This window comes from Cervus elaphus, chromosome 21 (assembly GCF_910594005.1).
Source record: "Cervus elaphus chromosome 21, mCerEla1.1, whole genome shotgun sequence".
Lineage (NCBI taxonomy): Eukaryota > Metazoa > Chordata > Mammalia > Artiodactyla > Cervidae > Cervus > Cervus elaphus.
Genome location: NC_057835.1, coordinates 63,069,691 through 63,093,661, shown reverse-complemented (window position 1 = coordinate 63,093,661; position 23,971 = coordinate 63,069,691). Strand labels below are relative to the sequence as shown.

The following is a 23,971-nucleotide window of genomic DNA, read 5'->3' as shown; positions in this document are numbered from 1 at the left end:
ACAGCATAACATTTCCATCTTTGCAGAAAGTTCCACTGGACAGGGCTTTCTACATATTTCTCACTAAAACCAACAAGGCCATAGCGTAATTTTATATGCTTTACTAAGAGGCACCCCTTCCTTGAGACACCTTACTGACGCCTGCAGGGAAAAACCAAGCAATAAATACTTAGATCTGCAACCATGCTGTATATGACACCCAGTGCTATGCAGTGCACAACCCGCTCCGTCACATGCAGCAATCGATGAAAGTCCTTCATCGATCCTTTGAGTTTCATTTCTCTCTGCCTTCGCCACTTCAAACCATGGGCCCTTATCTTTTCCTTTTCCTTTTGGGGTGCAGATGGGCTGTGGTTTGCACTTGGTCCTTGTTATTAATTTCCTGTAACTGTTGAAACAAATTACCACAAACTGGGTGGCTTAAAACAACAGAAATGAATTTTCTCACAGTTCTGGGAGCAAAAAAATCCAAGGTCAAGTTGTCCTCAGGGCTGCATTCTCTCCAAAGTTTCCCTTCCAGCTTCTGGTGGCTCCAGGCTTTCTTTGGCTGCATAGCTTCAGACTCTGTCTCTGTCTTCATTGGCCTTCTCCTCTGTGTTTGTGAATTCTCCTCTTCTACTTTTTACAAGGACACTTGTCATTGGATTTAGGACACAGCCAGATAATCCAGGATGACCTCATCTCAGGATTCTTAATGATATCTGCAAAGACTGTTTAAAAACAAGGTCACATTCACAGGTTTTGGGGGCCAGAACATGGACATATTTCTTGGGGAGCCACCCATCAACCCACTAGAGTCCTATTGTATGAGTGTCTTAATTGCAACCTCTGAAACAAGAGGGAAGGGGACAGGATATAACCTTTAAGAGAATGACATAGTCATTGTGGATACAACATAAACTAATTAGAATCTACTAGACCCAAAATGGTGGAAGGTTTGACTTCCAGTCGACCTTGAGCCTCATTATACACTCACTGTAATATATCCATATGCTGAACAACACACCCACGGGTGCTGTGACAGAACGACCACAGAAGACCAAAAAGTGGGCAGCGGCCCAATTCCTAGAAATCCCCACCCCTTCTCCAAAATGACTGGACAGTCCTCTCACTCATCAGCCTAAGAATTTACCCAGCCCATAAAAACTAACCACTTATTTTGGGGCCTCTTGCCACCTGAGATGGCCCACACTCTGTGGAGTGTGTACCTCTCAATCTATTGACACTTCTTACCTATCACTTTGCCTCTCAATGAAATCTTTCTACACCAAGACACAAAGAACCTGATCTTCATTAAATCCTGAGACCAGGTGTGTGATTTCAATGAGAAGACAGTGGGTTCAAGTCCCAGCTCACGGGTTCAAATCTCAATCAGAGCTTGAGCTGGGTTTGAATTCCATCGGAGTTGCACAGTTTCATCCCAGGTGAGAGACCAGGTGTGTGGCCTCACCTCCATCCGGACACACTCAGAAGTCCTCTGACTGATGCATTTTTCTCTGAACTGAACTATCTGGACCCGAACCAAGGTTCCCTCACCACCAGGAGACACGCCCCTTGCTGTAGGCAGCTGTACTCCTTTCAGTAGAGCAGAGGGTGACTTGCTCCTTCCCACCTCAGAACCATCTGCAGGGGTCCCCACCCCTTCTCAGAGGCACATGTTCATCTCTGTGCGAGAGTCTCCAGCCTTCCAAGGCCCCCACACCACTCTGTAAGCACAGCTCTGCCCAGCCAGCCCCCCGAGGCTTTGGAGGACAGTGCATTGATAAAGATGGGACCAGACACGTGGAAGGAAAGGGAAGAGGAGAAAGAAAAGAACCGTAATAGTAATAATAAGACAGCTGCTAACACTTCCACAGCACCTACCACGTACCAGGTACTATTTTCAGTCTTTTACAGCTGATAACATTGCAATCCCAATAACAACTCTGGGCCATAGATGCTCTCGTCCCCACATCAGAGGAGAGGGATCTGAGGCAGAGAGGGATTGAGGATCACCCCTAAGTCTGAGAGGGTTCAGAGCCAGGATGGGAACCCAGGCAGTATGGTTCCAATGGCCACGCTTCCGTCAAGAAAAGACGTTGCGTAGGCTGGATGTTTCTGGAGTCTCAGAGGAGTTGCAAGCTGTGACAGAAGAAAGGGGCTTCTGAGAAATGCTACTGAGTCAACCCTCAGCAGAGGAGGTGCAAGTAGAGCTTGGAAGTCCTTTCTGACGATGTCTGGTTAACAAACATCTGTGAACAGACTTGGAGCCAAGAGCCACCAGGCTGGTATTACCACGTCCAGCCATCTCCTCTCGTGTTTCCCCATCCAGCCAACACACACGGGTGAGTCAATAAAGGAAGTTCATGACGGGAAGAAGCAGAGCCTTCCCTCTCACCTCCCAGCCCCCACGCTCTCCCCATTCTCAGAGGTTTCTTGTCATCCTACTGCTGTGAGGTGTTGAGGGGGTGGAATGGTGACCCAAGGGGGCTGGAGTGCCAAAGACACTCTGAGAAATGCCCAAGATAAGGAAGGCTTGAACCCTCTGTGGGGGACATCTAAGAAGGGCTAAGGGGGCAAGGACAAGTCACGGCGTCAGCCGGGGGGTAGGCATGGTGCATTATGGTGGCCTACATCCTCCAGTTTAACCAAACTCAACCCACCACACAGGCTGGGTTTGAGAGGCTGGTTTGCAGTCCGTCAGGAATCACCAAGTGAGCCATCCAAGAGCAGGGACCAGGGACAATCCCCAATGTACTGCCGAGAGACCACCATGGTCTTGCCCAAGTGCTCACTCAGCTCTGTGAGAGGAGGGTCGAGAGCCCAGGAGATGGGGTTCCCGGCGTGGACACAGAGGAGTACAGCTGTTTCCTTTCAGCATGATTTTCTAGTGGAAATTTCACAGTCACGAGCCAAGTCTTAGGGGCAGCAGAGGAGGCAGGAACCTAACACAGTAGAAAAACAGAGTTGACAGTAGATATTTCCTCCTGAACTAGATTGGAACTCTCCTGGGCCGCAAAGAGGCACAGAGTGGACCCAGGTTTAAGACTCAGAGAGGTCTGGCTGGGAATTCTGAGGCTAGCATTTCTGTGTGACCTGAGAGAGATTCCACGACTTCTCTGGACCTCTGTTTCATCTTCTGTAAAAATTGGGACTAAAAGCACCTCAGAGGAGATACTTACCAAAGCCAGGCTCTCTCGTAAGCTGTCCTTTCTTCCTTCCTTTCTCAACACCCCAGTGAGTGCTCCCATCCAACATTTCAAGCTGAGACCTCCCAGGGCAGGCCTGTCCCTTTTCCTCCCGCTCTCTCCCCTCCTTGTTCGCTGGAAAAGGACACAAGAGCAGCTCCCACACAGCTCTGGGAAGAAGGCCCCTGAGCAGGGCTCTCAGAGCAGGGGGCAGAGGGCCTGCAGGGTCTTCGGCTGGCCCAGAGGCCTCAGGCAGGCAGGCTCCACTCACCTTCAGGGGAGGAATCGCAGGACCCTCATTATCAGGGGTTTCCCTGGGCTCCTGGGGAGCAGATCCCTCCCCAGGGTACCTGTGGGCAGCACACACAATAGTCGCCCAGCGAATGCCCACGGATTGGCACCTCAGCCTTGCAGGAAAGGCCCACGGGCATTCAATGACCTCAGCCCCAGAGAATGTAGGGCAATTCAGTGTTGGGCCTGAAGGAGAGGTCAGTGCAGGCTGGCCCATCTACAGGGTCAGCTGAGGTGTGGCTCGGTGTTACTATACTCCCGGGGGGAGGCGGTGGGGCGGGGGCGGTCAGGGCGACCTCTCAAGCCCACGGGAGATGGCCTGTGGTGTGATCTGGGGGCCCTGGCGCACTTGTAGATCCGTTGGCAGCTGCCCGGAGAAGCCTGAATTGTTTCCAGGTTGTTTTCCAGGCTTCCTTCTGCAGCTGCTGGGCCCTGCCTATTCCCTCCAGGGAGGCAAAGCTCCGAGAAGAGGCCCAGGGCCTTTTCCCAGGGCCGTGGGAGGGAGGCATGGAGCCAGAGGCCTGGTCTCCCTGGAGTCTCCGACACCAGGCACCAGGCTAACAGGCCAGGCTCCTTTCCAGAAGTCACTCATCCAACGTGGCCAGATTGAGCAAATGAAAATACATGATGCCCACCTCAATTTGAATCTCAGTTCAACAATGAATAATTTTTTTTTCATATAGGTATGTCCCATGCAATATTTGGACCATGCTTTTACACTAACAAAATGCTCATTATTTTATCTAGAATTTACATGCAACAGGCCATCTTGTATTTTATCTGGTAACCCTGGCCCCACCTCATTCTTTAAATTCTAAGAATATCCCCCTTCTCTGCTTCTTATCTGGGAGGAGATATTTGAACCTTAGAGCACCCTGGTTATTTTTTAATGTTACTGTGGATTTAACTTGGTTTTAAAACTCTGGAATATCACTGACATTTGTAAACATTTTTGAAGCTGATCTATTTTATTAACTGGTTCAGACAGTAAAGAGTCTGCCTGCAATGCAGGAGACCCAGATCCCTGGGAGAAGGGATTGGCAACCCACTCCAGTATTCTTGCCTGGAGAAATCCATGAATAGAGGTACAGTCCAGGGGGTTACAAAGAGTTGGACATGACTAAGTGACTAACACTCATTTTTCATATCACAGTCACCTAGTGTAATAAAAACCTCTGAAAATTTTTAAAAATCAAAAACTTCCAATGGATCATTTCTTTTCCTTCACATTTCTTTCTTACTTTTGTTACTCTTGTATGTTTTGGAAATGTTCTGCTAGTATATAGGAAAGCATCCTATTCTTACCTTAGTATCAGTGCTAAAGGAAAATACTCTTTACCTTTCTCTTCTTTTCCTTTTAAGAAAAGCCCACCTACCACCATGTACCCTGTTTCCCTTTGAAAATGGAGGCTGCTAGGTTGGTCCCATCTCTCTCAAAAGGGGAGCTCACAGGTGAATGACAGACACCCCTCGTGTGTGGACACTGCTGAAATTACTCTCTGGACTTGGAATGTCCTAAGGGCCAGGGCCAGAGAAGATCTCCAGGGAGGCACACTTGGGGCTTTGGAAAGGTGTCTCATTCACTTTTGTCTCCTTCTGCTCCTTTTCCCACAACCCCCACCCCGCCCCACCCAAAGTATAAGTAGCAACACTCCAACATCCAATGGCGCAGGGTAGACACAGGTACAGAGGTTCCAGGTCTCTGCCTCTGGGCGTCACGGCAGGGACCTGAGTCTGTGTTAGCCGCTCAGTTGTGTCCGACTCTTTGCAACCCCATGGACTGTATCCTGCCAGGTTCCTCTGTCCCTGGGATTCTCCAAGCAGGAATACTGGAGTGGGTTGCCATTCCCTTCTCTAGGGGATCTTCCCGACCCAAGGATCAAACCAGGGTCTCCCACACTGCAGGCAGATTCTTTACCATCTGAGCCACCAGGGAAGCCCGGCAGGGACCTGATAAAGTGTTAGCCACTCAAGTCGTGTCCGACTCTTTGCAACCCAATGAATTGTAGCCCGCCAGGCTCCTCTGTCCATGGGATTTTCCAGGCAAGAATACTGGAGTGGGTTGCCATGCCCTCCTCCTGGTGCTCTTCCTGACCCAGGGATTGAACCCAGGTCTCCTGCACTGCAGGCAGATTTTTCACTATCTGAGCCACCAGGGAAGCCCCTGATGCAACACAGAGGCTCTGAACACAGAGGGTCTGCCCTGGCAGCCCCCCGGCCCCTCCAAGGCCCAGCTGCTCCTCTGGGTCCCTGGGGAAGAACCTTGGGGAACATCCAGCTCTCTCCAGGCAGCACCCTGGCAAGGGCCCAGCCGGGGGCCCGCCCTGCCCAGCGTCCTCTGACGCAAGCTGTCCTCAGCCACGCCAGGCAGGGCCTCCTGGGCCAGCCCGCACCACTCCCTCCCTCCTCCCCCCTGCCTCCTCCCACGCCTCCCTCCCAGGATTCCCGAGGACTTTGTCAGGGGTGCCTCACACCGACATCACACCCACCTTGGCTCACAGAGAGTGTGAGACAATGTATCTGCCACACAGGGGTGGCTCTGGTGAGCTCCCAGGTTGCCACCTGGACAAATGACTTAATAGCACTCACCCACCTGCCCCACAGCCTGGCCGGGAGGTGTTCCCCCATCTTGCATCATCTTCTTCCATCTCTTAGGGAGCAAAGTGGCTAAGCTCTCAGTCTCAGATTGAAATAGCTGGGTTCTAACCCTGGCTCTCTCACCCACTAAGTAGTTGCTTGACCTCTCAGTATCTCCGTTTTCTTACCTGGGAAAGGGAGGTAATCATCAGCTCTGCCTCCTAAGGCTGCTTCGAGGATGAAATGAGGCAAGTAAGGAGCATGTTAAGGAGCTCAGGAAAATTCCTGGCACATAGTAAATGCTTATTAAACGTTAGCTGTTCACCATTTTCTAGACTTGCCAGATGTCTTCTGTGGTCACCAATGTCTGGTCTCTGCAGCGGGCAGCACACAACACCAGGCACTAAAGGGGAGACAAAGCATCGGCACGGTTGTTCTGATCCTCTGCTTTCGGGTCCCCTTGGAGAAAATCTGAAAGCACCTACATAATAGACTCCTCCTGTGCTCTGTGGCCACTTTCCCATGAATCCTTTGAAGGCTCTTCCTGTATTTGGGTAGAATCCCACATTAGACGCCCATCCTCCCCAAGGTGAGAAGCCAGAAACTGCATTTCCCAGCCTGCCCTGCAGCGGGGCACAGGTTCACGACCCAGGTTCCACCAATCGGATACATTCACCAGAGACCTTGAAGAAGCAGGAGGCTGAAGCCACCTCAAAGGCAACTGACTCGCCTTCATACTTTCCTACACGTCTCTGTAGAGGTTGTTATGACTTGAATTGTGTCCACCTCCCAGGGAAGAAAGCAGACTGGAGTCCTAGCCCTTTGTACTTCAGAACGTGACATTTGTTGAGGATAAAGTCTTTCCAGAGATAATGAAGTTAATAAGGCCATTAGGGTGGGCTCTAATTTTATACGAGTGGTGTCTTTATAAAAAAGCGAAATTTGGACACAGACACACAGAGAGAACACCATGTGAAGACGCAGGGAGAAATCGGGGTGACTCAGAGGGAACCAACCCTGCCAAGACCTTGATCTTGGATTGCTAACATCTAGAACTGTGAGAAAATAACATTTCTGTTGCTTAAGCCACCCAATCTGGGGTGCTTTGTTATAGCAGCTATAGGAAATGAATGCAGAGAAGCTCCCAGGCTTTTGTGTCAAATGTAAGCTCCCGAGAGCAGGAAATATTTATTTTCTAGATGGTGTCCAAGAAATATGTTCAATATATGAATGTCCTCTTCATAGTTCAGAGCAGAGGACAGAGAAAAGCCCTACATTCAAAGACGGCCCACTTCTCATCCACTACCACTGGCTTCAGCAGTGGTCAGAGGACCATGCCTGCCCCTCCTGCTTGCAGAGGCCGCAGGGCCCACACGATGCAGTAGGGTTGCAGGGCTGTGTGGACCGCCCTGCGACCCTGTGGCTCTCAGCCTGACTGACTGATGAAGAGAGAATAGACAAAGTGTTCTCTTAACTTTTTTTCATCTGATTTTTACCTTTTTTATTAGAGTTGATTTACCAACTCTTTCGTTGTAAAACCCAAAGCCCACCAGGCGCAGGGAAGGTTTCAGTAACTTCCTGACCCATCCTTTTCCATGGCACGGCATAGCCACCCCAGGAGATCCGTGAGAATCAGCAAAGATGTACTGTGGTCAGTCCAACAGTTCTTATTACACGTTGCTAGGCCTGACTTCTTTGGGGCCTAGTCTAACTTCTTTGAGGCAATGGCCTGGGGGAAGTGGAAGGGTCTGCACAATAGAATTGGCTAGTCTGAGTCCGGTTGGGCGGGACCTTCTCTCATTTAGACTGGGAGCTAATGAATGTGTGTCTGTGTGAGCGCACACATGAGTGTCTCTGTGTGGGGGAGGGGAGTGGACCTAGGAAGGCTCGTTCTCAGAGGAAGAAAAGGCAGATGCCCATGTGCTGTGGAGTTAAGCGGCCTGTCCAGGCCTTTCTCCACCCTCATGTGCAGACCAGAGGATAAGAGGGGCTGAAGCCACCCAGACGGGTCACCAGGAGCCCACGGCTGGGGCGGGGGCCGCCTGCCCAGCAGGCTTCAGCCTCCAGGTCTGGGAACGGGCGCCTCCTCTGTCAGGAAACGTGAGCCTCCCACTTGCACACGGGGCGGGCGTGTCCCTCATACCGAGCCCTTTGTGGCCAGAGGGGAGTGCGCTGGCCCTGGTTTGTTCTGGCGATCGCCCAGGCCCTGCCCACCTGCAGCCACCCCACCCAGGGGCTCCCCGCCTTTCTTCTCCAGCCGCCCCACCCTTCCTCACAGCTTGCAGCCGCCCGGAGGAGGGCAGGGCACTAGGGAGGAGGCCTGGGCTCCGCCGGAAGGGCGACCTCGGGAGCTGCTGGCTGCAGACCCGGGATGATTCTGAGGATGGCTCCTGGGGAGGAGAGGGCCCTGGGGCTGGCTCCCGAGGCTGACAGAGCCGTGGCTGCTGACGGCCCCCAACCCCTGAGCACTAGGGGCCTGGAGAGAACTCTGAGGCAGAGAAGCGCTTCCTGCTCACCCGGTCCGGGTCAGGCAGGAGACAGCATGATCCGGCTGGGGAGACACTTATTACTGGAGGAGGTCCACGATTATAGCTGCAACCGTTGATGTTCCTTTAAAAAATTAAAAAAAAAAAAACACACAAAACCCACGACAAATCTCATGCTTGTCAGAGCCTTCCTCCCTCGCTGTCGGCTCCCATTATGAATTCATGGCACTTTCTGTTGAGAGTTAATTATACGTTGTATGAAAGATACAGGGCTTCCTTTGACATTTCTTTCCCTCGATGGGCCCTAACCCTTTTGGAGGCCTTCCCGCGCTCCCTCCCAGTGCTGCAGGGGAGAAGGCCCATCTGGCCCGGCCTCCCCAGCTCCCCAGTCTGAGCCCGAAGGCTGGGGGCCTCCCAGAGCTGGTGAGCAGACAAGGGTCCTGCCCACCCAGCTCTCATTTCCCATCCACTCCGGCCAGAGCGCTGGTGATTACAGCACAGCACAACTGGAAGGTGTTACTGAAAGGTGACCACACACTTTGCCCACCTTTCCCACCTCCCCCCCCCACCTCCCGCACACACACAAACAGGTCAGGTCAGGCACAGGGCGACCTGCTTCCTGAAGCCTGAAGCCATCACTCTAGAGAGGGCCCCGGGAGGGGACATGCCCCTGTCAGGCTGGGGCAGAGTTCCACAGCTGCTGGAGCTCTCAGTTCTTTTTTTTTTTTATCATGGCTCCCACACGTAGCTGTCTTCATTCTCGGGATATTTCGTTCTCCCGATGGCTCATCTTTTCTCCCTGAAGCAACAAGTGTGGACGAATGCTCTGAACGCTGGCCTCCTTGTGGTGTTGAGTTTCACCTACTGACTAGATGGCTAATCTCACTGCTGTCTCCCTTCTCTGCCCCACCCGAAGCTACAGCTCCTCTGGGTCTGGACAAGTCATAGCCCACAGGACTGGGAGGGTGGTCTCAGCCAGCCCCTGCCCTAAGCCGGCATGCACCTCAAAGTGGAGAACTTTCCGTCTTCCAACATCATTCCTCTAAACTAATTAAGGCCACCTCAATTCAGTTCAGTCACTCAGTCGTGTCCGACTCTGTGACCCCATGGACTGCAGCACACCAGGCCTCCCTGTCCATCACCAACTCCAGGAGCTTACTCAAACTCATGTCCATCGAGTCGGTGATGCCATCCAACCATCTCATCCTCTGTCATCCCTTTCTCCTCCCACCTTCAATCTTTCCCAGCATCAGGGTCTTTTCCAATGAGTCAGTTCTTCCTATCAGGTGGCCAAAGTATTAGAGCTTCAGCTTCAGATTGTGAGTTAAAAGTGATCACATCTATAATAATGATGCTGAACTAACGGCATGTGGAATACACGCTTGGTAATAGGGGAAAGCTTTTTGTGTGGGCTGACATTCTCCTGCAACTACTTTTCTTAATTCCAACCTAGGCTAGGGGCTTCCCTGGTGACTCAGACAGTAAAAAAATCTGCCTGCAATACAGGTTAGACCTGGGTTCAATCCTTGGGTCAGGAAGATCCCCTGAAGAAGTGAATGGCAATCCACTCCAGCATTCTTGCCTGGGAAACCCCATGGACAGAGGAGCCTGGTGGGCTACAATCTACAGGGCCGCAAAGAGTCGGACACGACTTAGGGGCTAACACTTTATCTCTTACTAGGCTAGAGTCTGGAATGTTAACTCGTTTTCATTATTAGCCTAACATAAATTAAGACACACTACCCGCTGTTGCTTAATTCCAAAATAAAATATAATTATGAATTTTCTCTTCTTTTGAATATTTGGTTTGCAGCTTCCTGTCCTAGGGGCACCCAAGAGTGAACTTTATAAAAAGAATAACTTCTCTGTTTATTTGGTTTTATTCCTCAAAATGACTGTTGTGAGAAACCATGCTGGATCCATGCTGGATTACTGATGAGTGGGTTGTCCCTAGCCTCGACGATAAGGGGAATTCAATCTCAAGTGCGCAGAGCCTGTAAGAATGCAAATTCCTGGGCCCAGTTTAGTAGGCCTGGGGTGGGGCCTAGAATTCTGTATTTTTAAATAAACATCATGGGTAACTCTGAGGAAGGGAGCCATCCAACTACATGTTGAGAAATTCTAGAGAGGTTACGGCTGTGGCTTATAAACACAGAAATCGGCTGGACACCCAGCAGCTGCTACTCTCCTCCCGGCCAGAACTTTCCTGGAATTATATTCCAGGAAACTATTTATATATCTATTTTTAAAATAACATTAAGGCTTTTTTCTCCTTGGTTATCAAGCTAATGCAGAGAACATACATAGCTCCATAATAATAATTTTTTAAAAAATCACTCATAATCTCTCCCAAGAAAGGGGGAAGACTGTTAACATTATACTGACTCTTTTCTTCTGTGTCCATTTTTTAAATAAAGTTGACAACATACGGAATATATCATTTCGTTTTTTCAATGTTTCAATTTTTTTTTTCCTGGAAATATCATTTCTAAAAGCTATTCGCACCCCCTCATGTGGGAGGCAGCTTATTTTAATAACCATCCTTAACTGGTGGACGTTGACGTTGTTTCTAACAACACTGAGAAGACCTCTGTGCATTAAGTTTTATCAACATTTTTGATGCCTTTCTCCAGCTGGATTCCCAGTGGTACGTTGCTGGATGAAAGGATATGAGTGTTCCTGAGACCCCTGACAGGTGAAACTTGCTGTTTCAATCTGCCCCCTTGCTGGCACAGGGCAAGACACCCGTGTTGACTACCCTCTTGGCCTGTGCAGCAGCCCGCTTATCAAAGGCATCACTCTTACCACACGTTACGGCTGAACTGTTTTCCCCTAGAAGATATTGTGAAATCCTACCCCCCTCCCCTCTGCCAGTACCTGTGGATGTGACCTTATTTGGAAACAGGGTCTTTGCTGGTGTAAGCAAATTGAGAAGAGGCTATTAGAGGACTTCTCTGATGGTCCACTGGCTGAGACTCCGTGATGCTAATGCAGGGGGCTTGGTTCAATCTCTGGTCAGGGAACTAGATCCCACATGCTGCAACTAAAGATCCTGTGTGCCACAACTAAGACCTGGTGGAGCCAAATAGGCGCTAGAGATAAAGAATTCGCCTGCCAATGCAGGAGATATAAGAGACATGGGTTTGATCCCTGGATCAGGAAGATCCCAGGAGGGTATGGCAAGTCACTCCAGTATTCTTGCCTGAAGAATCCCATGGACAGAGGAGCCTGGCGGGCTACAGTCCATAGGGTCGCACAGAGTTGGACACAACTGAAGTGACTTAGCATGCACAAATAAATAGAAATAAATATTTTTTAAAAAACCAAAGAAGAGGCTATTAGGGTGGGCCCTTATTCAGTGTGACTGGGGTTCTAATAAAGAGACGGCCATGTGAAGACGCAGACAGAATGCCATGTGCTAACAGAGGCAGAGATCGGAGTGATGTAGCTGCAGGCCAAGTAATGCCAAGGATTGCAGGAGGTGTTGAAAGAGCCTAATGAATACTTATTCATTGAGTCAAATCCAAGAGTTTGAAGAAAAAGTGCAGAGTTTATATGCTGGGTACCCTTGTGCCAGGTGAGATGTGACCCTGAGGGAAAACACTAAATAAGACCCTGCTCTAGTGGGTGATGGGTCCCAGAGCCTCATGCTGGGCCCTGGACTCATGTGAGGGCCCTTCCTTGGAAGAGACAAGGAAGGATTCTACCCAGAGTCTCAGAGGGAGCAGGGCTCTGCTGATAACTCCAGCCTCTAGAATTCTGAGCAAATACATTTCTGTTGTTTTAAGACACCCAGTTTGTGGTTCCTTGGTTATGGGGTCCTAGGAGAATATACTATACAGTCTCTGGACTGGTGTCAGATGGGTCAGAAAGAGCTGAAAGTGAAAGTGTTAGTCACTCAGTCATGTCCGACTCTGCAACCCCATGCACTGTAGCCTGCTAGGCTCCTCTGTCCTTGGGATTCTCCAGGCAAGAATACTGGACTGGGTTGCCATGTCCTCCTCCAGGGGGATCTTCCTGATCCAGGGATTGAAACTGGGTCTATCTGCATTGCAGGCAGATTCTTTACTGTCTGAGCCACCAGGGCAGCCCAGAAAAAGCTGAGGTGAGGTGTGAAGGACAGTTCTTACTCCCTATCCCAATGGTGCCCAATGCAGCCCATCAATCTGTCCTTCCTGGGAACGTGATCTGCTCCCATTCACAGAAGCAACAGTCCAGGGCCCGGCGTGAGGCTCTGGGACCCATCACCCACTGGAGCAGGGTCTGATTTAGTGTTTTCCCTCAGGGTCACATCTCACCTGCCACAGGGGAACCCAGAATATAAATTTTGCACTTTTTCTTCAAACTCTTGGATTTGACTCAATGAATAAGCATTTATTAGGTTCTTTCAACACCTCCCACATTAAAGGCTCAAACATGCCAATGTCTGGGCAAAAGTCATCTTTGTCACTGACTAGGCTTCAGAATGATTCATTATTAGGTTTCTCTCAGGCCTGAAATCCACCATTGGCTGGCACCATTGTGCTGCTCTTAAATTCCTTACCTCTCCTAGAAATGTTGGTCTTCTTGCTCCAGTGGCTTCTGAAAAATAGCTCAACATTCTCTCAATTTGACTTCCTTGACCCTGTACAGAACCCAGACCTAAAGAACCCCAATGGAGAAGATTATACACTTAAGGAAGCTGTTACCCACCAACAGCTAAAAACCATTTAATTCTTATCGGAGTACAGTTGATTTATAACGTTGTGATAGTTTCAGGTGTACACTGGGCACCCATGGGGCTGTCAATTACTTCCTCTGGTCCTCCAAAGAGCCCTCAGTGTTATGCCCGATGTCCGAATCCCCGAGTGGGAAGAGAGAAGGCTTCCAAGACAATGCAACTCGCAGGAAGGGAAGTTTATTACTGACTCGAGCCAGGACTCTCCGCCCGCAACCAACGCAGTGGTGCGAGTCAGAGAGCCCCGAGCCCAAGCTGTTACACAAATTTATAGGGTGAGAAGCGGACTGGTTACACGTTTGCAAAGCAATTTCATTGGTCAATACTTTCGCGCGCGCGGGACTTTCCTGGGGGTTTCCGCCCCGTTCCTAATTTCCTAATTGGCAAACATCGGTGAAAGCTAATTGGTCCTAATTGGCAAAGAGTGGTCATTGTTAAGCGAAAGCTACCTGATAGTAGGAAGGCCTACTCCTAATCTAAGTTGCGTTACTTCTGCTCGCCTCACACTAAGAAGCGGGTATAAGGATCTCTATTTTACAGGAGAAGAAACCTGGGCACAGACAGATCAGCAGGTGGCCCAAGGTAGTCGAGCTCAGACATAAACAACCCAAAGCTAGAACCGCATGTTCTCACACAGGGTCCCTGGCCCTCTGCTCCTCTGGTCGAGGACAACTGCAGAAGGTTAGCTTTTCAGTGGAGTGACAAATGCTACCATGAGGTGCCAGATGTTTTGAGGACTTATGCCAAACCCTTTGAGGCAGATGTTCCTAGTTTGGCTCGGTTTCCTCTCCAACTTCTCTGGCATGTGCAGTGATACAGAACTTGGTTACATGACTCCCTGAAAACAAACTGATCTCTGCCAATTCGTCTAATTTCACATCTCTTTCAATATATCCATTCCCCAAAAGTTGCGAGGAAAACGAGCCGTCCAAATGCGTACGAGGAATCTCATATTCAACGACATGCTTGGAAAACGTTTTGTGAAGGAAGGTAGGCCCTAGTTTATCTGTTGTAGGATTGCGGAATTTACACGACATGGCAGCCTCAGCTAGGGCCACCCGCGTTCCTGGGTGCACATGTACAGTCAATGGGCAGGCTGGCTTTAGTGAGGTACACTTAGGTCCCATCCACCCTCTGCCCAGAGACAGTGTTAGCCACCCAGTCGTGTCTGACTCTTTGTGACCCCATGGACTGTAGCCTGCCAGGCTCCTCTGTCCCTGGGATTCTCCAGGCAAGAGTACTGGAGTGGGTTGCCACTCCCTCCTCCAGGGGATCTTCCCGGCCCAGCGATAGAACCCGGGTCTCCTGCATTGTAGGCAGACTCCTTACCACCTGAACCACCAGAGAAGCCCATAGGGAAGGTTCTAAGGTTCTAAGGCTCTTCCTGCTGAGCAGCTTCCAGGGGTCCATAAGGTGAACAAGCCAGGGTCACAAAGGCTGAGCTGAATCGTGAGGCAAAGGGCTGCTGCTGCTGCTGCTGCTGCTAAGTCGCATCAGTCGTGTCTGACTTTTCGACCCCCCCCCGACGCAGCCCAACAGGCTCCTCTGTCCCTGGGATTCTCCAGGCAAGAACACTGGAGTGGGTTGCCATTTCCTTCTCCAATGCATGAAAGTGAAAAGTGAAAGTGAAGTCGCTCAGTCATGTCTGACTCTTAGCGACCCCATGGACTGTAGCCTACCAGGCTCCTCCGTCCATGGGATTCTCCAGGCGAGAGTACTGGAGTGGGTTGCTATTGCCTTCTCTGGAGGCAAAGGGCAGGGTGGGTCAAAACCCAGGATGCCGCTCTCGTGAAGGCAGCAGACACAGCAAACAGGAAGCACCCTCAGACATGAAGGAGGCTGCCAGGCCAAGCATGGGGCAGAAGAGGACGGAACTGACAGCTAATTCACTTCCTCATGCGTTCCACCAGGAGGGAGTTGCAAAGATGAAACTCAGCCTTCCCAGCAGGCCTCTGGGTAGAGAGGGAAGCTGAAGACAGCAAAACCTCTCTCTCTCAGGCCAAGCAGAGCGTGGGAAGGGTGACAGCGCAGGTGCCAAGGGCCACAGGCACGCAGATCAGGGAGTGGGAGAAAAGAGACTGACAGAGGTCGTGACAGCTGCCTCTGTGCCACACACATGAGAAAGCAGAACCTGAAACAGTGGAGGAGGCAGCCCCTACCAAGGGCGTTCTCAGCATGAAAAAAAAAAAAAAAGTGGAAGGTGGGGGTTGCAGTGTTTGTGGCTTCAGCATCCAGCCAGAGCGCCCTGCTGCACCTGGCCTCAGCTCCCAGGATAAATCCCCCGGTGGCCCAGCCCACCAAAGGGTCCCCCGAAGGGCAACCACCCAGTGCCCAGGACCTTCTGCTCCTAACTTAACAGCGCCCATGAGGATCCCCAGCCAGTCCTTCTGCTCTTGGATGCCACAGGGCCTCCGCATCTTGTCCCACCTCAGCAAATGAGACCCCCTGGTTTCCCAAGAGCTGTCATTTTTACCTCTTCTACAGAGGTCTGGAGGACGGAACTTCCCAGGAGTCTGGCTCAATGTGGTTTTGACCCGGCAGAAATGAGCCACCCACCTGCACACTTGGGAGAAGGCTGTGCACGAGGGGAAGGGGGCCGGGAGCTCTGCTCTGCCAGGGTCTGAAGGAGGGTCACACGGGGTGAGAGGTAGCTCACGTGGTCCTGGGAGGCCGCACTGACAAACAGCTCTGCGCAGATCCGGACGGGTTCTGGGCACCCAGCTGTTGTGCTCCTGCCTGCAAGATGAGACCCGGGCACCCCCTCCCGGGGCTGGCATCACTTGCTGAGCTGTGGCTTTGGAAAGAAGGACAAGTCAAATCCCAGAGAGACTGAGAATGAATTCCAGCTGGAAGCCCCCCACCCACGGCAGTTGTGTAGGGTGGGGTGAGATGAGATGGACTGGGCGGGGAGGAAACCCAGGCGCCTGTGGAGGTCTGCTGCCTTTCTGTCTTCCTGGCTCCTCTCCATTCCGTCCTGTCTGACAGGGGCAGGGCAAAGGGTCAGGGACCTTCTAGGTGCAAGCGGGTGCTCTTTAAAAGGTCTTTTGTCCTTGAGCAACCTAGAACCCTTGTGGCTCAGCTGGTAAAGAATCCGCCCGCCATGCAGGAGACCTGGCTTTGATCCCTGGGTTGGGAAGATCCCCTGGAGAAGGGAACAGCTCCCCACTCCAGTTTCCTGGCCTGGAGAATTCCACAGACTGTATAGTCCATGGGGTCGCAAAGAGTGGGACACCGCTGCTGAGCGACTTTCACTTTCACATCCTAGAACCACAGGAAGGCAGCCTCTCAAAGTGGTTGCTGAACCCGGACAGTGGCAGACCATCGCCTTCAGAGACTCCAGCCTCTTACACAGAGCAAAAAAAGCCCAGACTCCACCTTCCTTCCTGCAGCTAATCCATTTTCTCTCCTCAGGATTTTGGCCTGGTACCTCAGGTAACAGGAAACTCACCTTTGCAAGGACTGCGGTTAGGTCCTTGGCAGGGTTAGGATTCTCCTTCCTTCTTTTTGTGTTTCCTTTCTTCCTATCACTCCCCTCACTTTCACTGGACAGCCACCCACCCTGTTTACTCAGCCTCTCAAATTCTTCGATCCTTGGACAGATATCCTCTTTGAGGTGGTGGTGGGGGGGGGGGGGTGTGTGAGATGGAGGACCCTTCAGCCCTAACCCCATACCACCGCGGTCAGAGGAGGCAACTAGGTTAGGCCAGGGCATTTCTGCAAGGCCATTCCCGAGCAGGCAGGGCCGGCCCTCCGAGGCTCGGCCAGAGCTGCTCCCATCAGAGGGATCTTGGGCCGCCTTCTCCAGACACGAAGGTCCCCGGCGGGCCTGCGGCCGAGCGTGTCCACCCGCGGCGCTTCTCCTCCCCCAGAAACGTGGCCTGGGGCCTTTCCCAGCAGCGGCCTCCCCCGCCCCCATCCTCCGAGAGCCACCCAGCCCGCGCCGGCTCCAGCACGTGGCTCTGGGCGCAGGTTTCCTCTCCGCCCCGGCCGCTCGGCAGGGTGGTTTTCACCCTCTCGGTTCCCCCTAACCGCCCCCCGCACCCCCCTCCCCCCGTGACTTCTTGTAAAGAAACCTCCGCTGGTCCCCACCCACCTCCGCCCTCCCGCGGCTGCCGGACCCAGCCGGCCCCCCTCCGCCTCCCCTGGAGGCAGCGCTTTCTCCCCGCCCCTGGCAGCGGGCTCGGCTTCGGAAACTGTTGACTCAGAGGGTGGCCGGGCGGCCAGCGTCTGATGTCAGCTTGGACTGGGGCCAGGAGCGGAGGGGCGCGGGGAGGAGGGCGCCGGTGGCGGGCGGGAGCCGGGGGTGGGGTGGGGAGGGCGCTGGAGGCGGGAGGAGCCAGATGCCCGGCGCGGGGCGCGGAGCGGGGAGCGGGGTCCACCAGGGGCCGGTGGAGGTGGGGGTGGGGGGCCTGCGCTCGGCGTCCCGACTCGGCGCTGCGCGCTCGGGGACTGCGGCTGCCCGGGCGCCCGTGAGTCACGGTGCGTCACCGGAGCAGATGCCCCGGCGCGGCTGGAGGCTCCCGGGCTCCCGCTGACTCATCAGAAAGCCCTGCCGCGCAGCCCGGGAGGCGGGAGGCGGGAGGAGGGAGGAGGGAGGTGGGGGGGCGGGAGGAGGGAGCGGCCTGGACCGGCGGCCGGCGAGGTCATCTGAGGCGCTCGGAGCCGGAAAACCCCAAGGAGGCGTCTGCGGCAGGGGGGGCTTTAGAGTGGGCGCGGCCGAGGGGAGCGGGGACCACTGGCAAGCTGCCGGGGTCACCTGCGGCGCGGGCCGGCGGCGGGCCACCGCAGGAAGGAACAAGGCCCCCAGCGCCGGCACTGGGCGGGCCGCCTCCGGGACCCCCTCCCCTTCCGCGCTCTGGCCGTGCAGCGCGGGACCCTGGGGAGGGTGGGCTGCAGGAGCAGGCGGTTCCGCGGCACCAGTGCTGGCCCCCGACGGCCCCCCGAAGTGGCGGGGTTCCACCCCCCTACCCTCTTTAAGACTTCGTGGAGGGAGGGCGGGGGTGTCTGTGGGAAGAGACCGCACCAGCACGCAGGCCTCCACGCCCTCGTCCCCCGCCCCGCTCTCTCGACCCGCCCCTCCCCCGAGGAAGCGGCTCCGGGGCCGGGGACACCACGTGCTGGGTCAAGGCCTGGCTTCGGCCCTTTCCTGTCGCTGCCGGCTAACCACAAGGCCCCCCTGGCGCTCAGGAAATAGAGCGGCCGGGCCACGGAACTAGCAGCAAGGGGCCTGAGCGGAGAGGGTTGGTCTGTGTGACTGTCCACCCTGCCTGGGAACAGGGACAACTGCTGTCGCATGCAGGAAACGCGTGCAGCCCCTCCAGGCAAGGCGCCCCCACCCCCAGGGACAGGCGGGGCAGGAAGAAGCCACAGAGGGTCCCTGTGCCGACGGCCCCCGCCCTTCCTGCATGCACAGCCTGGCCGGGGAGACGACCCTGGGCACACCCTCGCAGTGACAGCCCGGGAAGCGGGGCTGGGGGAGGTGGGGTGGGGGGCCGGGAGACGGGCGTGGTGGAGCTGGCCTGAGGGCAGGGACCTTGAAGAGAAATGATTTGAACAGATGGGAGAAAGGACATTCCAGACGGAAACAAATGCCTGGAACCAAAACCTGGAGGGGGAGACAGCGGGCGAGTTCTGGGAACAGCAAGCAATCCAGTTGGACTGGAAGAACAGAGGCTCCCAGAGCACCGAGGCCTGGCAGCGCAGAGGTGGATCTGAGAAGCAGGCCCCGTGGCCCAGAGGGGACCCGGAGCCGCGGGGTCCCGCCCTCTGCGCACCCCCCCCCCCCCCGGGGGGGCGCCGAGTCATGCCAATTCCCAGACGGATGGATTCTTTCCAAGAATTTGTCAGCCACAGCTGCAGGAGCCGTCCTGCCTTGGATGGCTTTTATTAGCTGGTCTCTAATGCAAATCCTCCTTTGTTCAAATACTTTCCTATTCTGTGCTTTGATCACACTCTGTATTGATTTCCCTCAGGATTTCTCAAGCCGGACAGCACGCTGAAATTACCTGGGGATGCTTTAGAACACACAAATGTTGAAGCATGGGCCCCCTTCTCGCCAGGTGATTTCACTGGTCTGAGGTGTGGCCCAGGTATCAGCATTCTTTTACTGGGGAGCCAGGGGTGAGAACCGCTGATGCAGATGGTCACCATTGAGAGGGCCCAGACTCAGAGCAGGGGCCCCCAGGCCTGCAGACTTCCCAAGTCCAACAAGCCCTGAGAGCCACCCAGACAAAGATGTCCAGGAGCAGTTGGACTCCCCAGGGCTGGAGTTGAAATGTGTTTCCCAAGCATCCACTCTGCAGCTGAGGCCAAAGTTTCCAACAGGAAGGGAGGGTGAGGCTTCTGTTTGTTTCCTAAGAGCCAACTGACCTTTCAAGCCAGTGATAACCACGGGGGAACGTCACCGGTGGGAGGACCAGGCAGTGATAGGAACTGTAGCCATTTCCTGCAGACAGCTCCACACAGCAGCTGGAAGGGGCCCTAGGTGGAGGAGGCACCACCTCCTGAAACACTCACTGGTCCTCAGAGGTGGAGGAAGATCCAGCTAAGGACAGACTGGGAATGCCTGGCAACAGGTCCTCTGCTTTCTTATGGGCAAAAAGGAGGTGATGATTCCCACCTCCAAGGTTCTTGAGAGCCTTGGGATAAATCACCCCAGCATGGGGCTAGTTTTCAGTAGGCATTCTTTTCTTCCTGTTTTGCTAGGAACTCACACATTGAGGGAAAATTTCCCTATCTGGGCCTCTCAGCTTTCTCAGCATCTATCCACCTCCACCTCCCCAGGATTGGGGGAGGACCTTGAAACCGTAGCTAAGGTCAAGGGTAAAGGAAGGTCAGGTTGAGGAGCTTGGCAGTGGCCCATCTCCTCCAAGGGAAATGACATCGATTAACAAGGGGGTGACCAACCGTCCTCTGCCGGGACTGAGAAGCAGATACATAGCCTTGAGCCTGGGGAGGATCTACAGCTCCAGGAAGAATTTCCTGACAAAGGGCAACTTTGCCAAAAGGACACATGAGTCTGTGAAAGTGGGAGATTAATCCTGAGTACCCGACCCTGTCACCACCAAGCAGTGTTGTGTTCCCATTTGACAGCTGAGAAAACCGAGGCCGAGTGACACTCAACCACTTGGTGAAGCAGCAACAGACAGCAAGTGGCAGAGAGCTGGGACTGGAATCTGAAAGACCGGCAGTTAAATGCAGTGGGGCAACTCCTCCCCGCCTTTCGATTCTAAGATCCTGGGATTTTTTTTGAGTTTTTCATATCGAGGGTTGTTCGCAATCAGAGTCCTAGAAAAGCCACACTTGAAGACCGAGAGCTGAGGCATTTAACCCAAGGAGAAAGTGGGTCACTGAAATGCTTATGCACTCTTCGCTCTTTGAATCTTCATCATCGAGAAGAAAACTATGGAGGGTAACCAGTGTTCTCGATGTGAGCCTACTGGAAGAGAGGTGGATGTCGACTTTTCCTATTTTACAGATGAGGAAGCTGAGCACTGCCGAGGCTGGGATTCGATGCTGGCTGGGAGCTGACAGCATAAATTCCTTCCCCGGTCCCTGAGGGTGGCCTGACCACCTACGGCGGACCCGACTGGTGACCTGGCCGCCCTCCGGGGCCAGACTCTCCCCGCGGCGGGGCGGCCCGGGGCGCGGCGGGGCAGACTAGCGCGGGAACGGAGGCGGCGCGCGCGCACACACACGCGCCGAGGCGCAGGGCGGGGGCCGCGAGCGCCGGGAGGAGCGCACGTCCCTTCCCCCTCCCCTGGGAACCCGGCGCGCGGGGAGGGCTTGGCCGCTCCCCGCCCCGGCCGCCAGGTGCCCAGAAACCCGGCCTCCCGCCCCCGCGCCTGTTCCCGGCGCAGCCCGGGTCTCGGCGGTCACGTCTCCCCATCCGGCTCCAAAGTACGAGTCAGCCCGCAGCCCGGCCGACCCCGCGGAGGGGCGGGGGCGGGGGCAGGGGAAGGGCGGCGCCGGGGGCGGAGGGGGGCCGACGGCTGGGGCGCGCGGGGCCCCCTCCGCCCTCCCCCGCGGCGCGGGCGGGTGTTTCCAGGAGCCCGGCCCGGCCCGGCCCTGGGGGCGAGGCGCGGGCGAGGTCGCCGCAGCGAGGCCGCCGCCCGGCTGGGGCGGGAGGCGGGCGGGAGGCGGGGCGAGGTAGAGGCCCGGCGGGGGAAGCCGGGAGACCGCGCCTCCCGAGCGGCGCGCGGGCCGGTGTTGCTGGGGAGGAAAGCGCGGCCGCGGCCCCGCCCGGAGCTTCGCGGTCGCGGCGCCCTCTGCTGCTGTAGCTACAGAACTGCAGCGAGCCTCCTGCCCGAATCTACAGCCGTGGCGCGGCGACTGCGGAGGGAGAAGGCGGAGCTGGTCTAGTTCATTGATATTGCTGGTTAATTAAAGATCACCATTCTCTTAAAGAAAGTTGAGCGCCGAAGAATTGGTGCTTTTGAACTGTGGTGTTGGAGAAGACTCTTGAGAGTCCCTTGGACTGCAAGGAGATTCAACCAGTCCATCCTAAAGGAGATCAGTCCTGAATATTCATTGGAGGGACTGATGTTGAAGCTGAAACTCCAGTACTTCAGCCACCTGATGCAAAGAGCTGACTCATTTGAAAAGACCCTGATGCTGGGAAGATTGAGGGCAGGAGAAGGGGACGACAGAGGATGAGATGGTTGGATGGCATAACTGACTCAATGGACATGAGTTTGAGTAAACTCCAGGACTTGGTGATGGACTGGGAGGCCTGGCGTGCTGCTGTCCATGGGGTCGCAAAGAGTCGGACACGACTGAGCAACTGAACTGAACTGATTCTCTTAAAAAAAAAAAAACAACAACTAATTCAAAAACGAGTCCTGAGCACTGGAGGAAATTTTGGAAACGTGGAGAAGAAAAAAAAATTACATTGCGTGGATCAAGAAACGGTCTTACAATTTTACTGTCTGCCCTTTCGAGCTTCCTATCTGCTAATCTGTGTGCACATCCTTCATAGAATTTTAAAAATACAGTTTGTCAGCTTTGTGAACATATAGGGTTTGTGTTATTCACTGTACCCTCATCAGTGTCTAGGAAATTGTTTAGCAGTGTTCTGGGTGCTCAAAAACCAAGAGTTGTTTCTACCAACATGAGATTATGTTTTTCACACTTTCAGGATCTTCATTTTTAGCATGCTTACGTTTTCTTGTACGCTCCCCTGAGTAGTAAAAGATTCATGATAAAATGGTCCACTAGCCCCCTTCTAGAATCTGAAGGAATGTGTTTGGAATTTAGATTTTTCACAGAATACATATAAAGTAACTGCACCACCTCCACCACTAGCTGTGGGCTCTGGAACAACACCCTGTAATCAAACACACCACATTCCTACAGCAAAAAGGGTAAATAAAAACTATAAACATCTTCACGCCCCTTCTGTCAGGTTATGAGGCCAAATGAGTTTACACCAAACTAAACAAAAAACTGAGTTTCCAGAACATTTTGAATTTGAAGAGACTGCACTAAAGTCTTGGACACAAGGGTTTGGAGATGTGAGTCTCTGCTGTGAGCTTGTGTTTTCTCATGTGTTTCAGTCTCTTACACACTGCATGCTCAGTGTGTGTGTGTGTGTGTGTGTGCGCGCGTTCAGTCACTTCAGTCATATCCGACTCGTCACACCGTGGACTGTAGGCCAACCAGCACCTCTGTCCATGGGATTCTCCAGGCAAGAATACTGGAGTAGGTTGCCATGCCCTCCTCCAGGGGATCTTCCCAACCCAGGGATCGAACCCACGTCTCTTATGACTCCTGCATTGGCAGGCAGGTTCTTTACCACTAGTTACCTCAGTAACCTCAGGTAACTGAGGGGCCAGCTGATACGATGTGAGTGAACATGGGGCGCTATGTGGAAGGGTAAGATATGGTTGGGTTAGACTTTTGGGTGTGGTCACACCTGCTTCTCCAGGCTGCCACCTTCAAACCAAGGGATGTCACCACTTGTGTGGGTGCCTTTGTTTCTTCCTAGATTCACTTTCAGGGCCACATTCATCCCAGTGAACCCTGCCTGGGGAGTTTGGAAGAGAGCCAAATTCCCCACAAACTCCCCCACCCACCTAAAGCACTACTATGACCAAAAGGTCACAACAGGAATGTCCCCAGAAGGGCATGGGGACCGAGACATTCATCAGTTAACAGTCTCTGGCTGTGCTGTTATCACCTACGCAGACCGTATGCGGCCTCTGGGCTGGGCCTCTCTCTGAGCTCCAGACTGAAGACCCAGCCTCCTACTGTTATCTCCACCCCAGAGTTGCCTCAAATGCCACATGTCCAAGACCACACTCACAAACCTCCCCTCAAAACCTGGTCCTCTTCTCTGGGGACCCACGTGTCAGTGACCAAACCCATCATTCAGTCACACAAGCTGGAGACGTCGTGTCTCTTCCTTCTCCCCCATCCTTATCCAGCCCTGTGCCCTTCTCCCTCTGAAACAGCCCTCCACTGCACCGCCACCCTCTGGTCCCAATGCCAGAGCCTCATCAAGCTGCCACTGTCAATTCTTGCCCTCCCTCAGGTCCTTTCTCCAGAATGAAGCCAGACAAATCCCTCTGAAACACAGTCAGTTACTTTACGCACACCCCCAGGAGCAGCTCCAAGATTCATGGCCTCACTTAGGATTTCTGCCAAATCATTTGATGTCTCTAAAACACACCCCACCCCTAGCTATAAAAACAGTAATGCCACCTCCCTATTTCTTAGGATAAAGATAGAAATCC

At 53.6% G+C, this 23,971-nt stretch overlaps 1 protein-coding gene across 12 annotated transcripts; it reads right to left on the bottom strand.

Moving 5' to 3' along the window:
* Positions 1–17,392, bottom strand: LOC122679522. Of its 12 annotated transcripts, none has more exons than XM_043880300.1 (5): positions 15,795–17,268; positions 8,552–8,645; positions 6,521–6,579; positions 6,224–6,438; positions 1–710 (listed from the first exon to the last, which is right to left on the bottom strand). In XM_043880300.1, the coding sequence occupies exon 1, from the start codon at positions 17,152–17,154 to the stop codon at positions 16,015–16,017; it is 1,140 nt and encodes a 379-aa protein (XP_043736235.1). In that variant the 5' UTR covers positions 17,155–17,268; the 3' UTR covers positions 1–710; positions 6,224–6,438; positions 6,521–6,579; positions 8,552–8,645; positions 15,795–16,014. The 12 variants fall into 12 exon arrangements, 10 of the variants coding, with proteins under 10 accessions (XP_043736235.1, XP_043736241.1, XP_043736240.1 ...); XM_043880306.1 differs by lacking the exon at positions 6,521–6,579 and having other exon boundaries at positions 6,224–6,262; positions 6,361–6,438; XR_006336428.1 differs by adding an exon at positions 17,332–17,392 and having other exon boundaries at positions 6,224–8,645; positions 15,795–16,032.
* Positions 17,393–23,971: the final 6,579 nt, after the last annotated feature.

What these genes read in the sequence shown, in the direction of transcription:
- LOC122679522 (XM_043880301.1), bottom strand. Translation starts at nt 17,154, where the DNA reads ATGGGGGCGGGGGAGGCCGCTGCTGGGAAAGGCCCCAGGCCACGTTTC.